Raw genomic sequence first — 16,758 nt, forward strand, 5'->3', positions numbered from 1 at the left:
TCTGTACCTAATCATACAGTGGGTTGTTTCTAATAAAACACTAAGTCAGTGGATGAAATACATTGTTGCAACTCCATATTAAGGCTTGTATTCAGTGCTGCTATCTTTGTATTAGATGATACTTAGGAGAGTCATCTGGCCAGAACCTGACAGTGATGAAGATGAAGCCCCTTCGAACCTGGAGCAATCTTGTGTTGTTACAGCTTTCTTGCGTGAATATATTCAAACAGGTAAAATGTGCTATTGTAAATGTTAGATTTTAAAAACATAAAATTTATGTGCATTTGAAATTTAGTTGCAGATGTAGGAATTATGCTATAAAATATTATTTTACCCAAACTGATGCAGGATCACCTGCTGAACGGTGCGAGTTGCTGAAATTTTGGACTGGCTGGGCTGTTCTCCCTCAACACCTGTATGTCGAAGTATCACCTGACCTATCACTCCCAGTGGCTTCAACCTGCCTCACAACACTGAAACTTCCTTTAAGATGCAAAACCTTTATTGCATTTACACAAGCAATGAGAGCAGCGGTTTCATCCACAAGATTTGGCTTTGGCCTTATCTGAGTTGTAATATTTAAGTGTTCATGTGGAGAACTGCATTTTCAAGAAAAAATTTAAATGACATGTTCATTGTCTTTAGTATTTTTCGCATTTCTTGCTTAAAAAAAAAGCATGTTCTTGACAGGAAGTTTTAAAGAGCTCTTATTGCAGTGATGGAAAGTTAACCTTATGAGTTAAGTGAAAAACAAATTAATTACAAATGTTAAAACTACTTGTTTCACTCACTTTTTTTTATTTTGTTTATCGTCATACATTGTCATGCATGTTCTTAAGAAATTTTGTAGTTCAGGTATTTGTTAAAATAAAATAAAAGGAAAGGCTGCTTGTGGTGTCCATGCATGTTCAATGTCTAAAAATCTCTGTCAATTGGGCTACTGTGCTCATGTAGGCATCGATTGCCTCGTTTAGTGGCATTTCCCGGTTCGGAAGACCTGCCAACTCCTCTGCAGTGAGATCTCGTGGTAACTCTACATCTGGGACTGAAATGCTGTCTGCGTCCTCCACGGCATGTGGTCCATCCCAGTCAACACCATAGTCATCATCAACCTTGCAAAATACAATGACAGATGCTTTTAAATTATCTACCAAAACACCCAGTAAATATTACAAGCATTTGTCGCATATACTTTTTGTTCTGATGTAGGTATGAGTGAGGATATTTTATAACTTTTGTTAACAATTCTTTAAAATATCCTGAACAGTTCTGGGGCACCACTGACTTCCATAATGTTTGTTTCCATTACGTCAGTGGTGCCCCAGAGCTTTTTGATCACACACATTCTTTAACGTATCTTCCTTTTGAGTTCAGTAGAACAAAGAAATAACTTGAGAGTGAGTAAATGATGAAAGAATCATTTAAAATGTGCAAACATACAACTTCCAGATCATCAGCAGCCTCTCTGTTTTGCAGCCAGAGTTGGTATGGAGAGCAACCATTCTCCGTTCTCAGCCTGTGCAAGTTCCATGCTTCTTTAAAAGTGTTAAGCTGACGTTGTAACTGGGGCAAAAATGCCCAATGCAGAGCAAAGAGGTGGATCTCATCATCAGGATTCAACAGTCCAGTCACTTCCAAATGGAAAAACAACATGTGGAACAAATCGAGAACTTGTGTGTAAACATCTCGCCAGAGACGTTCAATTCTAAAAAAACAAATAGAACAGAACAAGTATCAACATCAAATATTAAGGCTAAAAATAATAAAAAATAAAAAGGTGAGAATGAAGGGTGGGCGATATGACTATATATATATATATATATCACATTATAGTTATTTTAACTTTAAAGGTGCAGTGTGTGATTTTTAGCGGCATCTAGTGGTGAGATTTGCGAATTGCAATCGGTCAATAATTCGCGGCCTTTCCTTGAAATTTCAAACTCGAATGAGAGGCTACGGTGGCCGACGTAGGAAGCCGCGTCTTTTTCTGCTGCTTCTCATTCAAGTTAGTGATGAAACGCGTCTGTCTGTTCGCTGTCGGCTATGGTAGAAACATGACGTCACGATATGGCGACCTTCATAGAAGGGGTGGCCGCGGTTATGTACATATAAATGACTCATTCTAAGGTAATAAAAACATAATGGTTCATTAACCCTCAGAGGTCGGAGATCACGCCGGCGTGATCTGCTCGCTTTTTTCCTTATGAGTTGAATTGAGACCCAAAATACTCTTTTGACTTTGATTTTACAAAACAAGTTTCATACATCAATCGATTCTGTTAAATGTGTATTATTTTTGTGTATACTCACAATAAAAACAAAGTGTTGTGCTTTTTGCCAAATAAAGAAAAATAAACGTGATGCGAGTTCTGCCTTCTATCTGCCAGTGTCGTCCATTCTGAAACGCGTCCGAAAATGAACAATAACTCAGCGAATTCTCAGTCAAACAGGCAAACAGACATACAGGCATGAAGCTTGAATTCTCTTCTCTTAAATGAAGTAATTTATATAAAAAACAAATATTCTCATGTTGTGAAATCTGTATTAAAAGAGAGCGATTCCAGTCGACCTCATTAGAGCTAATTCAAATGTAATGTGACTCCGCCTACGGAGAGCGCGCACTATTCAAACGCAAATGAATGAGGCAATCCAAGCAAACCTGTGAACGCCCACATATCAGTTTATTCAGATCATTACTTTAACACCGTCTCAGCAGCGCTGTGAGCAATAACAATAATGAAAAAAGTACCTCAAGTGCGGGTATATCAGGGAGCGAGCTGAGGAATACTGTAAGTTTTTTTTTCTTCTCACGTGAATCGGGTTTCTGTTTTTGATGAATGAACGGCAGAGATGCGCGCTGTTTACCACAGCTCGCAAAAAGACAGTTTAAATTTAAATCGCGTGTGTGAATGAATGAGGATGTTTTAGCAAACTGTATTACTATGAGTAAAAATCGACTGAAATATGTTGAAATAAAATGTAGGCTATTTGTACGTAGCAATACGTATTAAGCTGCAATTTTATATGCCCTAATATTTCATAAAAACAACGTTACAGTCAGGCGAAATATGAAAGACAACATTTTGTTGACTAGATTTGAGTACAGTTTTTACTGTAGAATATACTGCCACATAAGCTTTGATGAAAAAAGTACCTCAGAAGTGCGGGTATATCGAGGAGCGAGCTGAGGGATACTGTAAGTTTTTTTTTCTTCTCACGTGAATCGGGTTTCTGTTTTTGATGAATGAACGGCAGAGATGCGCGCTGTTTACCACAGCTCGCAAAAAGACAGTTTAAATTTAAATCGCGTGTGTGAATGAATGAGGATGTTTTAGCAAACTGTATTACTATGAGTAAAAATCGACTGAAATATGTTGAAATAAAATGTAGGCTATTTGTATAAGCAATACGTATTAAACTGCAAATTAACATTTATATGCCCTAATATTTCATAAAAACAACGTTACAGTCAGGCGAAATATGAAAGACAACATTTTGTTGACTAGATTTGAGTACAGTTTTTACTGTAGAATATACTGAATATATATATCAAATAAGCTTTTGTTTAGCAATTTTTATATATATATATATATAAAATAAAGTCATCAACTAAGATGTTAGCTGTTCCAATTTTGGCTATATTCAAACTAATGAATACATAGATAGGCCTAAAATGTAGGCCTATAATCTTTTTTTTTTTTACAAAGAAAGAGTACACTTCAAATATTGTTGAAATTTTAATTATTGTTGTAATTGTAACCTTTTTAATAAAATAGCAAAACCTATTTACAAGATAGATGTAAGCAAAATCTTAAATGGTCAATATAAGTCTTCTTCTAATTTTTTGTCCTTGCATTGTGGCTCAGTCAGTCAGAGTCACACCTGAATGAATGGCTAATTATGCAGAGTCATTATGCATAATGGGTGGGACATTTTGTATTCCAAGGTGTAAACCACTCCTCGTTCACGCCCACTCGCATAATGGCTTTCCAAGCAAAACCTGTTTTACATCAATTTAAATCAATGTATTGTTTTATCTGAACGACAAAGCAAGACTATTTTCACATAATTTTGAAGCCAGAACTCGAAGGAAGAACATCCATTTCTCAAAAGTCTTATTCATGCATATTTATTATGAGTTTTGAGGTCTTCTTTCAGCAACTTTTCATTTTTAATTTTTTCAATAACCACGCATAAGCATTATTCTCTTAAAAATAAAAAAATATACATGCATGGTGATCACATATTTTGGTAGCCCTGTTTGTGCTATATAGAGTGAATTTACACCTTTGCCATTAACATGTTTATAAATAACTGAAAAAAGCACAGATGTCAGAGCATGTCAGAACACCTCCAGTGCCCAGAAAACACCTCAGACTCCAGAGGGTTAAGTAAGGTCTTTATACACCACTGAAAACATAGTTATGGATCTTATATTGCATTTCTGTCAATAGATCCTCAGAAATATCACACATTGCACCTTTAAGTAAGGTTTTTGTAATAGCAAAATTTTAATGCCATAGAAATTCCAGAGTTCTTGTCACAAATTTATCTATATTTATACTTTTCTTCAGATTCTAGTTCTTATTTAATGGATACTAGTAATTATTAGATACCACTGAGCTGCATTGACATGGGTCATTCATCATATCTCAGCAAACATGTCAAGTCACCATAAATATAGAAATGCATGAGTATTATTTCAAACCATAAAAGTAATTTTTCATTTACCTCTGATTATGCACGCTTCTTCCAGTGATGTGAGAGTTGTGGTTTTCTCCACGGTGCTGTATCATAACATGGGCCACCTCAATGTTTTCTCCACCTTTATCTGAACGAACACGAGAGGGCAAGCCAAACTGGCTAACAGCACGAAGGAAGGCATCAAGCACAGTGGTCGCATTATTGTTAGTAGCAGCATTCAGATACACTATAAGACGACTAAATCCATCAATACCTCCATGAATCACAAATCGCCAGCTAGTTTGAAAAAAAAATTACAAGAAAGGTACATCAGAGTTTGACCACATTTTGACTAGCAAACTTCCATGCCTTTATCCCCCCCCATCAACATTACCGTATTAATTTATGATTTCCATCAATATGCCACATGCAGTTCGGAGCAGGAACTGAGTACTGTCTGCGATGAAGTGTCCGGTTAGCCAGCGCTCGGAGTCGAGTTCCCTCTGGATCCACTCTTTGTAGTGAATCACGAACCCTAACAACTTCAGATAATGAGATGCTATTACACTTCTTGTAATGTTACATTACGTTAACATTAATGCAACATTACATTACATTCTCTAAGATCATTATTCATGTCGGCACTAATGATGTTCGACTCTGCCAGTCGGAGATCACCAAAATTAATATTAAAGAGGTGTGTGAACTTGCAAGTACGATGTTAAGGACTGTAATTTGCTCTGGCCCCCTTCCTGTTCGCAGGAGTGATGAGATAGTTAGTAGATTGTGTTCACTTAACGGTTGGCTGTCTCGGTGGTGTCCGCTTAATAATATAGAATTCATAGACAATTGGAAAAGTTTTTGGGGCAAACCTGACCTGTTGAAAAGAGATGGTATTCATCCCTCCTGGGATGGTGCTGCTCTTCTCTCTAGTAATATAGTTCATAGTCTTAGAGCTCAAACATGACAATCTGGGGCTCAGGTCAGGAAGCAGACAGACTGGCTTAACCGACTGTCTGCTAGCGACCTCGCGTCACCAAGGTCAGATAAATCCTATCACATAGAGCCTCTTTCACCTAGCTATCATCAAATAGAGACTGTGTCTGTTCCCCGAATTTGGAAACCCAAAAAAAAACGTTTAAACCCAACTAAGGTTAAAAATTTAATTGATGTTCAACAAATAAAAAACAGCTATAACACAGATGAGCAAATGCTAAAGCTTGGGTTGCTGAATATTCGATCGCTTACTTCAAAAGCACTCATTGTTAACGATATGATTTCAGATAATAACCTAGATGTGCTGTGTTTGACAGAAACCTGGCTAAAACCAAACGATTACATTACTTTAAATGAATCAACCCCGCAAGATTACTGTTATAAACATGAGCCTCGTCTGAAACACAAAGGGGGAGGTGTTGCTGTAATCTATAGTAATAGTTTCAAAACCACTAAGAAATCAAGTTTTAAATATAATTCTTTTGAAGCATTGGTGCTTAATGTAAAAATATATAGTATAAATGATAAATCACGTTTGAGATTTGTGCTGGCTACTGTATACAGGCCACCAGGGCACCATACAGACTTTATCAAAGAATTTGCGGACTTTCTATCAGAATTAATATTGACTGCAGATAAAGTACTAATTGTTGGTGATTTTAATATACTCATCGATAATGAAAAAGATGCATTGGGATTGGCATTTAAAGACATTGTAAACTCTATTGGAGTTAGACAACACGTGTCAGGACCTACTCATCGTCGTAATCATACTCTAGATCTAATATTATCACACGGAATAGATGTGGATGCCGTTGAAATTCTGCAGCAGAGCGATGACATCTCAGATCATTATCTGGTCTCGTGTAATTTGCATTTAGCCAAGGCTGCAAAGCCGACTCCGTGTTTCAAATATGTGAGACCTATCACTTCTGCTACTAAAGATTGCTTTATTAATAATCTTCCTGATCAGTTTCATCATCTCAGCATCTCAGATAGCTTAGAAGAACTAGATATTACAACAGAAACGTTTAACTCTCTCTTTTCCAGCACTTTAGACACAGTTGCTCCGTTGCGCTTAAAGAAGATTAAAGAAAATAGTCCAACGCCGTGGTACAACGAGCACACTCGGGCCCTTAAGAGAGCAGCCAGAAAAATGGAGCGCAACTGGAAGAAAACAAAACTAGAGGTATTTCGCATTTCATGGAAAGAGAGCTCAATTACTTACAGAGAGGCTTTAAAAGCTGCTAGATCTGCTTATTTTTCAACCCTATTAGAAGAAAATAAACATAATCCTAGGTATTTATTTGAAACGGTGGCTAAACTAACGAAAAATAAAGCTTCAAGCACCGAAGTTTCCAAGCAACACAGCAGTAATGACTTTATGAACTTCTTCACTTATAAGATTGATAATATCAGGGACAAAATTATAACTATGCAACCGTCCACTACAGTATCGCATCAGACAAATTTGATTCATTCGTTGCTATAGGAGAGGAAGAATTTACTAAACTCGTTAAATCATCTAAATCTACAACATGTATGTTAGACCCTATACCGACTAAGCTACTGAAAGAAATACTTCCAGAGATCATAGATCCTCTTCTTAATATCATTAATTCATCTTTGTCTCTAGGATACGTACCAAAAACCTTTAAGCTGGCTATGATTAAACCGCTTGTTAAAAAAGCGCAACTTGATCCTTCAAAATTAGTCAATTACAGGCCGATCTCGAATCTACCTTTTCTGTCAAAGATATTAGAAAAGGCAGTATCCTCACAACTGTGTTCCTTTCTTGAAAGAAATGATATCTGTGAGGATTTTCAGTCCGGATTTAGACCGTACCATAGTACCGAAACAGCTCTCGTTAGAGTCACAAATGATTTGCTCTTATCATCCGATCGTGGTTGTATCTCTCTATTAGTGTTACTCGATCTTAGTGCTGCATTTGACACTATTGACCACAACATTCTTTTAAATAGATTAGAACATTATGTTGGCATTACGGGAAATGCACTAGCATGGTTTAAATCATACTTATCTGACCGTTATCAGTTTGTAGCAGTAAATGATGAGATGTCTCATCGATCACAAGTTCAGTATGGTGTACCACAAGGCTCAGTACTAGGACCGCTGCTGTTCACTCTGTACATGCTACCCTTAGGAGATATCATTAGGAAACATGGCATTAGCTTTCACTGTTATGCCGATGATACTCAGCTCTATATTTCTTCAAAACCTAACGAAACTTATCAATTCACAAAATTAACGGAATGCATAGCGGATATAAAAAATTGGATGACTTGTAATTTCCTACTTCTAAATTCTGAAAAAACAGAGTTTCTAATTATTGGACAAAAAACTTCCTCACGTAATAACCTAGAATACTGTCTAACACTTGATGGCTGCTCTGTTAAGTCTTCGTCGTCGGTTATGAACCTGGGTGTGCTCTTTGATACCAATCTTTCATTTGAAAGTCACGTGTCTAGTATCTGTAAAACCGCATTTTTCCATCTTAAAAATATATCTAAATTACGCCATATGCTCTCATTGACAAATGCGGAACAGTTAGTTCATGCGTTCATGACCTCAAGGCTAGATTATTGTAATGCTCTACTGGGTGGTTGCCCTGCACGCTTAATAAACAAACTACAGCTGGTCCAAAACGCAGCAGCTCGAGTTCTTACCAGAACCAGGAAGTATGACCATATTAACCCAGTTCTGTCAAAACTGCATTGGCTCCCTATTAAACATCGCATCAATTTTAAAATATTGCTGATTACTTACAAAGCACTGAATGGTTTAGCTCCGCAGTGCTTGAGCGAGCTCTTAACGCAATATAGTCCGTCACGTCTATTGCGATCTCAAAATTCCGGCCAGTTGATAATACCTAGAATATCAAAATCCACTGCTGGCGGTAGATCCTTTTCCTATTTAGCACCAAAACTCTGGAACGGTCTTCCTACCATTGTCCGGGAAGCAGACACACTCTGTCAGTTCAAAGCCAGATTAAAGACACATCTCTTTGACCTAGCTTTCACATAATACATTATAGACTTCTATAATTTAATGTTATGCTGCATAGATTAGGTCAGCCGGAACCGGGAACACTTCCCATAAATCCTGATGTACTCGTTACATCATGAGAAGAATGGCATCTACGCTAATTTTAGTGTCTGTGTTTATCCCGAGGTTTTTCCTGCAGCCTGCCGGATCCAGGCCGTATCCAGATCTGACGAAGGACCTTCACCTGGACCGATGACAACGCAGTGCTGAAGTGCCAACTAGTCTCTCCCTATGGAGGATCCCACTACCACTCTACAGATAAGGCGATTGCTTTGGGGTAATTTGTTACCCCAAAGCAACAAATAAAATAAAGTTCCTTATCAAAATTTATAAGGAAAGACAAGTATTTTGTTTAGGCTTGGCTTGTAGGGAATTCCAAACCTGCGTATATTCTAACGCACATAACTATAGAACCCATTCTAAATGCGCATGTGACCGCCATCAGCGTTTCTCACAGGTTCGCGTTGAAAGTCTGTGTAGAGAGAATGGTGTCGTCTTTGCGGCCCCTAATTTAATAACAAATGATCATTGCGACAGAAGCAAATCAATTAAAACTAACTTTAGATGGAAATAACTTAACTCTGCTTAAAGCCGAAACAATCTCTGTTACCTTAAATTATACGCTTATCTCTGTAAAGCTGCTTTGAGACAATCTACATTGTTAAAAGCGCTATATAAATGAAGATGACTTGACTTGACACCCCCTGCTGGTGAGGTTCACTAACAGCAGATGGAGAGTTTGCTCGGTAATCTATTGCTTTTCCTGCAGTTCTGTTAAATTTTGAACTAGATGTGAACCACTGTGCGAATTTGAACCACTGAATTTGAGGAAGCGAATTTGAAAAGCGAAATAAAATGGACCGAAAATTGCCTGTTGAATATTATAGGTTGTATTTTTAAACAGTTTGAATATTTTGGAAGAGAAATATGAAAGGTGAATATGGATTATTGAATTTTTAATAATGAAAATGTGTTTGAAATGTTTTTAATTGAAATATTCACAGCTTAAATATTCAACCATGTTGAATTTCAGCCCATAAAAAATGCAAGCCCTAAAAATACAATGCATTAAAATGCAAGCATGGTTAATGCAGTGCCTATTGTTTTTCAAGTAGTGCAATTCAACAGGCTTTTTGTTTCAAAAACATTTGACATTATTTTACTTCCATAGAGAAGTCTCACATAATACAGTTTACTTATTAAAAGCATTTCCCTGTTGTGAAGTAATAACTTCTTCAGATCAATATCTCCTCTGAATATCTGATGTGAGACGCAGCCGTATTGTTTCCTGAAGAGTTTCAAGAGTCTGAATGTTAAATGTAAAACTCAGATCTGATAAACTCCATCAGCTGCTCATTTAATCATCTCTGATTTATTAACACTGATTTCCATCAGCAGAACATTAGTGACTTTAACAGACGAACTGAAGCTGTTCAGAACAACAACAGATCAACACTTACTCAATACTCAATATCTACTGTTCACAAACACATCATAGTCCTACATTAAAGCAGAAGTTGCTAGAAGTTCAGTCATTCACACAACATGTAAAATCACATTATTATTTGTGAGTTGATAATGAATGACATTCAGTGAATTAAACTGAGAGAATGTCACTTGTTTAAAATAGAAATGAAGGCATTGTAAATAAATGTGTATGAGTGTGTGTTTTCTATTCCTCCTAACACACAGAATATCATCTGCAGTTTTCATCTTTGTCCACTAGATGTCAGAAGTAGATTTGAGGTGAAACTCAAAGGCCTTTAGTTTCAGGATCAGAGACAGTGAAGAGAAATCAGAGAATCTGATCTGAAGCTCAAGGAGGATCATCATGTGTCTCATATGAAGCAGAAAGAGACTCTCATCTGATCAGATTATATTACAGGATCATCATGTGTCCAGTGCTGGAGAGAGAACTGAGAAATATACTCGAGGAAAAGTACCATTACACTCCAGAAAATGTGAGTGTGAGTGAGTAAAAAGTACTTGTCCACAACACTACTTGAGAAAGAGTAAAAAGTAGCTTATTTTTAAGTACTCATGAGTAGTGAGCTGCGGATCCTTATAATAAACACTGTACACTACAATTAAAAAACAATTAGAAAACATTGTACACTGTAATTTACATGAGCAATAGTTGTTTGTCAGAAAGATTGAAGAATACAGTATCTATCATTCATCTTTTTTAAAATGCATTAAAACAACAGTGAAGGACAGTCCAGAGATGGGAAGATGAAAGAGTTATTCTCGGTACACTCATCACCAATTAAAGCTTATTGTTTGAATAAAAAAAAATCTATATTCAGAACAGTGCAAATAATTAAAAAACCTTTAGAAACTCATGCGATAGTTCAGCATCACTCACACCATGAGATGGAGAGATTAAAAAGAGACATTTTCTCTCCAAAACGGTTCAGTTTTAGAGTTTTGATAAAGAAATGAGAATCACTAATATTATCAGATTACCTCACCTAATGCACTGGAAAGGTTAAGATAGTGAGCTAACACTAATTACACTGTAATTCCATGCCATTAAATATGTTAACATTTAAAAGGTAAACATTGTTCTACACATTTACTTATAAGAACATTTTGTTTTTTGGGATTTACGTAAATGTGAGTGATCTATATTGAAAAAGGTGTTTACTGCTGAATATTTCTGCATCTGCTCTGAGAAATAAAAAAATCACATACAGCAAAACGAGATCAGACTGAAAGTGAAATGGATTTTGTTTCAAGGATTAATCATTGTTATAGAAAGAGCACTATATGCTATCTAGAGGAACATCTATCTAATGCCTTTAGGAATGAGGACCAATGCAACTAAGATCAGCACAGAGGAGCTGAAACTGAAGCTCAATACAGCTAAACATCAATACAGGGAATCCATAGAAAAGGACTTTTGTGTGAATAATACTATAAAACTCTGGGCCACCATGAAATCCAGTACAAATATGACTTCCACCAGGAAACCACTGCACACAATAGACGAAAAAACTATGGCAAATGATTTGAATAACTTTTTCATTATTGATTTAGATGATTTCTCCTGGAATTAACACCATAACCATTGATGATGGTGTTCCACAGATAGACGTTAGTCCCAGGGAAGTGTCAAGACTTTTTAAAGGAACAAACACTAATAAAGCAACAGGCCCTGATGGGTCTCGGCTTTCCTTCTGAAGACGTGCAGAGGGACTTACACCAGCCGGGGTTCCTGTTTTTCAAAGGTCTGCTGATTCACATACAGTTCTCTCTGGAAAACGCCAATCATTTCTCCTGTTTCTCAAGAAAATAATGAATAGAGACCAGTAGCCTTGACTTCTATTACAGTTTTTCTCGATTGTTTACACACATTTTCTGGTACTTGAGACACAATAACCACAACATGTAACTCATTCACCAACCCCCTGAGCCAATTCTGCTAAACTACAAGCACAATTCCTGCTTTACACTCAAACTGCAGATCTAAAACACACTTTTTTCAAAACACTACACACAATTCTCTGCTTTTGGCACAATTTTCATGCAGAAAATCTCTTGTTTTCACAAGGAACACACTGCCATTCAAATATGCACACTGACTCTTCACATGGGCAAACACCCGTCACACAGTTTTACAATTAGCAATCAGAGCTTTAGCATAAAAGGTCCACAGGTGAGCTCTTCAACAGGTGAGCTCTTCAACAGGTGAGCTCTTCAACAGGTGAGCTCTTCGACAGGTGAGCTCTTCAACAGGTGAGCTCTTCAACAGGTCAGCTCTTCAACAGGTGAGCTCTTCAACAGGTGAGCTCTTCGACAGGTGAGCTCTTCAACAGGTGAGCTCTTCAACAGGTCAGCTCTTCAACAGGTGAGCTCTTCGACAGGTGAGCTCTTCAACAGGTCAGCTCTTCAACAGGTGAGCTCTTCAACAGGTGAACTCTTCAACAGGTGAACTCTTCAACAGGTGAGCTCTTCAACAGGTGAGCTCTTCAACAGGTCAGCTCTTCGACAGGTGAGCTCTTCGACAGGTGAGCTCTTCAACAGGTCAGCTCTTCAACAGGTGAGCTCTTCAACAGGTGAGCTCTTCGACAGGTGAGCTCTTCAACAGGTGAGCTCTTCAACAGGTCAGCTCTTCAACAGGTGAGCTCTTCGACAGGTGAGCTCTTCAACAGGTCAGCTCTTCAACAGGTGAGCTCTTCAACAGGTGAACTCTTCAACAGGTGAGCTCTTCAACAGGTCAGCTCTTCAACAGGTCAGCTCTTCAACAGGTCAGCTCTTCAACAGGTCAGCTCTTCGACAGGTCAGCTCTTCGACAGGTGAGCTCTTCAACAGGTCAGCTCTTCAACAGGTGAGCTCTTCAACAGGTGAACTCTTCAACAGGTGAACTCTTCAACAGGTGAGCTCTTCAACAGGTGAGCTCTTCAACAGGTCAGCTCTTCGACAGGTGAGCTCTTCGACAGGTGAGCTCTTCAACAGGTCAGCTCTTCAACAGGTGAGCTCTTCAACAGGTGAACTCTTCAACAGGTCAGCTCTTCAACAGGTCAGCTCTTCAACAGGTGAGCTCTTCAACAGGTGAGCTCTTCAACAGGTGAGCTCTTCAACAGGTGAGCTCTTCAACAGGGCAGCTCTTCAACAGGTCAGCTCTTTAACCTGTTAAGCTTCACCAGTGCGTCGGCGCACTGAAGCGTTTTTTATTTATTTAATTCAAAATTACTATCAGATTTAATGTTATACCTTGACAAACTATACATCATTAAAAAGATATAAGACTCAAGTTTCAGTATTTGACCACTATTGTATTCTGAGAAACTCATAGTGACAGTTATGTCTTAATTTGTGTCAGGAGTTATGAAATGAAAAAATGAGTCGATACCTTTAATATGAATTATGCGCGTCAGCCGCTCCCATTCATAAAAAACTCTGTGCTGTCGTCATGACAGCGATACACAAAACAACGTCCCTCAGGGCTTTAGCTCAAAAATGTGCAGATTTGGAGAAATATTGATAGATTCTTTTAGATTCACATCATATTTCTATAGACAGGAATAATATTTATTGAATTTATACCCAAATGCGTCAATGTAATCTTTATGAGCGTTTGGTATTCTAATTCACAGTGTTTTCAATTCATACCAATAGGCTGAGGGCGCTATATGCACAGTAATATAGTCCATATATGGCACATGAAGAAGAGCCATGATCATGTGACATTCCAGGAAGCCTCGAACACACACACAGCTAACAGAGATCGGCTGTAATCATGCAGATAAAAGATGTTTTGAAGACAATAAACATGATTGCAATGATATCTGATTTGCCTGTGTTCTTCAAGCCATGCCAGGTATTTTTATAATAATAGGTTATATTTATAATGTAATGCTAATCTATATAGACTTCATCATTGTGCATAATACTATCAAATAATATATTTTCTGTCTGATTTTTTTATCTGAAGCTAAATTAGATCACAGAAGATTATTTAAAACATTCGGCTTGAGTTATAAAGTACGTTTTGAACATAAATATGGTTTTAATCTCATATATTGTCGTGTATTGATGGTGTGCTAAGCTAACATGCTAGCTAGCCCTAACTGTTAGTCACATGACATGGTCTTGAAAAACATTTAACTAAATACAGAGTTTTGGGCTTATTATCTTCAGATTTTAAACATAAAATGTTTAGACATGTGGCTTTAGCTGTAGTGCATTTCTAGATTGCTCCAGTGCCAATTTCAATTTTATTTTCATGAGGATGTTTCATAAAAAATAATTTCTAATAACTTTACAAAACTTTGAAGCTATTTATAACAATTTTTGTCATTACGACAATAATTAATTCTACATTTACAATAAACTGCCAGGTGTCAGCTTTCAAACGAGATCATACTTGTGCTTTTAGTACAAAGGGTTCATGAACTGTATCTGTTTTAGTTTGGGTATGTCATTTCTGGGGATTTTTCAAAAGTGGCGTTGCAGCTTAACAGGTTAACAGGTGAGCTCTTCAACAGGTGAGCTCTTCAACAGGTGACTCTTCAACAGGTCAGTCCTTCAAAGTCGCTCTTCAACAGGGTCAGCTCTTCAACAGGTCCAGCCCTCCCATTCAACAGGTCAGCTCTTCAACAGGTCAGCTCTTCAACAGGTCAGCTCTTCAACAGGTCAGCTCTTCAACAGGTAGCTCTTCAACAGGTCAGCTCTTCAACAGGTCAGCTCTTCAACAGGTCAGCTCTTCAACAGGTCAGCTCTTCAACAGGTGAGCTCTTCAACAGGTCAGCTCTTCAACAGGTCAGCTCTTCAACAGGTGAGCTCTTCAACAGGTGAGCTCTTCAACAGGTCAGCTCTTCAACAGGTGAGCTCTTCAACAGGTCAGCTCTTCAACAGGTCAGCTCTTCAACAGGTGAGCTCTTCAACAGGGCAGCTCTTCAACAGGTCAGCTTTCACAGGTCAGCTCTTCACAGGTTACAGCTCTTCAACAGGTCAGCTCTTCAACAGGTGCAGCTCTTCAACAGTTCATTCTGAGCTCTTCAACAGGTCAGCTCTTCAACAGGTCAGCTCTTCAACAGGTCAGCAAACAGGTGCAACTCTTCAACAGGTCAGCTCTTCAACAGGTCAGCTCTTCAACAGGTCAGCTCTTCAACAGGTCAGCTCTTCAACAGGTCAGCTCTTCAACAGGTGAGCTCTTCAACAGGTCAGCTCTTCAACAGGTCAGCTCTTCAACAGGTCAGCTCTTCAACAGGTGAGCTCTTCAACAGGTCAGCTCTTCAACAGGTGAGCTCTTCAACAGGTGAGCTCTTCAACAGGTCAGCTCTTCAACAGGTGAGCTCTTCAACAGGTGAGCTCTTCAACAGGCGAGCTCTTCAACAGGTCAGCTCTTCAACAGGTCAGCTCTTCAACAGGTCAGCTCTTCAACAGGTGAGCTCTTCAACAGGTCAGCTCTTCAACAGGTCAGCTCTTCAACAGGTCAGCTCTTCAACAGGTGCAGCTCTTCAACAGGTGAGCTCTTCAACAGGTGAGCTCTTCAACAGGTGAGCTCTTCAACAGGTCAGCTCTTCAACAGGTCAGCTCTTCGACAGGTCAGCTCTTCGACAGGGTCTTCGACAGGTGAGCTCTTCGACAGGTCAGCTCTTCGACAGGTGAGCTCTTCAACAGGTCAGCTCTTCAACAGGTCAGCTCTTCAACAGGTCAGCTCTTCAACAGGTCAGCTCTTCGACAGGTCAGCTCTTCGACAGGTGAGCTCTTCAACAGGTCAGCTCTTCAACAGGTCAGCTCTTCAACAGGTCAGCTCTTCAACAGGTGAGCTCTTCAACAGGTGAGCTCTTCAACAGGTCAGCTCTTCAACAGGTCAGCTCTTCAACAGGTCAGCTCTTCAACAGGTGAGCTCTTCAACAGGTCAGCTCTTCAACAGGTGAGCTCTTCAACAGGTGAACTCTTCAACAGGTGAGCTCTTCAACAGGTCAGCTCTTCAACAGGTGAGCTCTTCAACAGGTGAGCTCTTCAACAGGTCAGCTCTTCAACAGGTGAGCTCTTCAACAGGGCAGCTCTTCAACAGGTCAGCTCTTCAACAGGTGAGCTCTTCAACAGGTGAGCTCTTCAACAGGTCAGCTCTTCAACAGGTCAGCTCTTCAACAGGTCAGCAACAGGTGAACTCTTCAACAGGTGAGCTCTTCAACAGGTCAGCTCTTCAACAGGTCAGCTCTTCAACAGGTCAGCTCTTCAACAGGTGAGCTCTTCAACAGGTCAGCTCTTCAACAGGTCAGCTCTTCAACAGGTCAGCTCTTCAACAGGTCAGCTCTTCAACAGGTGAGCTCTTCAACAGGTCAGCTCTTCAACAGGTGAGCTCTTCAACAGGTCAGCTCTTCAACAGGTCAGCCCTTTAACAGGTCAGCTCTTCAACAGGTGAGCTCTTCAACAGGTGAGCTCTTCAACAGGTGAGCTCTTCAACAGGTGAGCTCTTCAACAGGTCAGCTCTTCAACAGGTGAGCTCTTCAACAGGTGAGCTCTTCAACAGGTGAGCTCTTCAACAGGTCAGCTCTT

General features: G+C 38.9%; 1 protein-coding gene across 2 annotated transcripts in view; it reads right to left on the reverse strand.

Moving 5' to 3' along the window:
• Positions 1 to 487: 487 nt before the first annotated feature.
• LOC308700923 (uncharacterized protein) overlaps positions 488 to 16,758 on the reverse strand; it is a 39,085-nt gene continuing 22,814 nt past the window's right edge. The window contains exons 5-8 of one of the 2 annotated variants that reach the window (XM_081382832.1): positions 5,078 to 5,225; positions 4,732 to 4,980; positions 1,441 to 1,705; positions 488 to 1,112 (exon numbers count right to left, since the gene is read on the reverse strand). In XM_081382832.1, coding sequence (XP_081238958.1) covers positions 909 to 1,112; positions 1,441 to 1,705; positions 4,732 to 4,980; positions 5,078 to 5,112 — 753 coding nt within the window. In that variant the 5' untranslated portion in view covers positions 5,113 to 5,225 and the 3' untranslated portion in view covers positions 488 to 908. The remainder of the gene's footprint in view (positions 1,113 to 1,440; positions 1,706 to 4,731; positions 4,981 to 5,077; positions 5,226 to 16,758) is intronic. The other variant, XM_081382833.1, reaches the window with a different exon arrangement.

The sequence above is a fragment of the Scardinius erythrophthalmus genome, assembly GCF_964197995.2.
Source record: "Scardinius erythrophthalmus genome assembly, chromosome: 13".
In the NCBI taxonomy this organism is placed as follows: Eukaryota; Metazoa; Chordata; class Actinopteri; order Cypriniformes; family Leuciscidae; genus Scardinius; species Scardinius erythrophthalmus.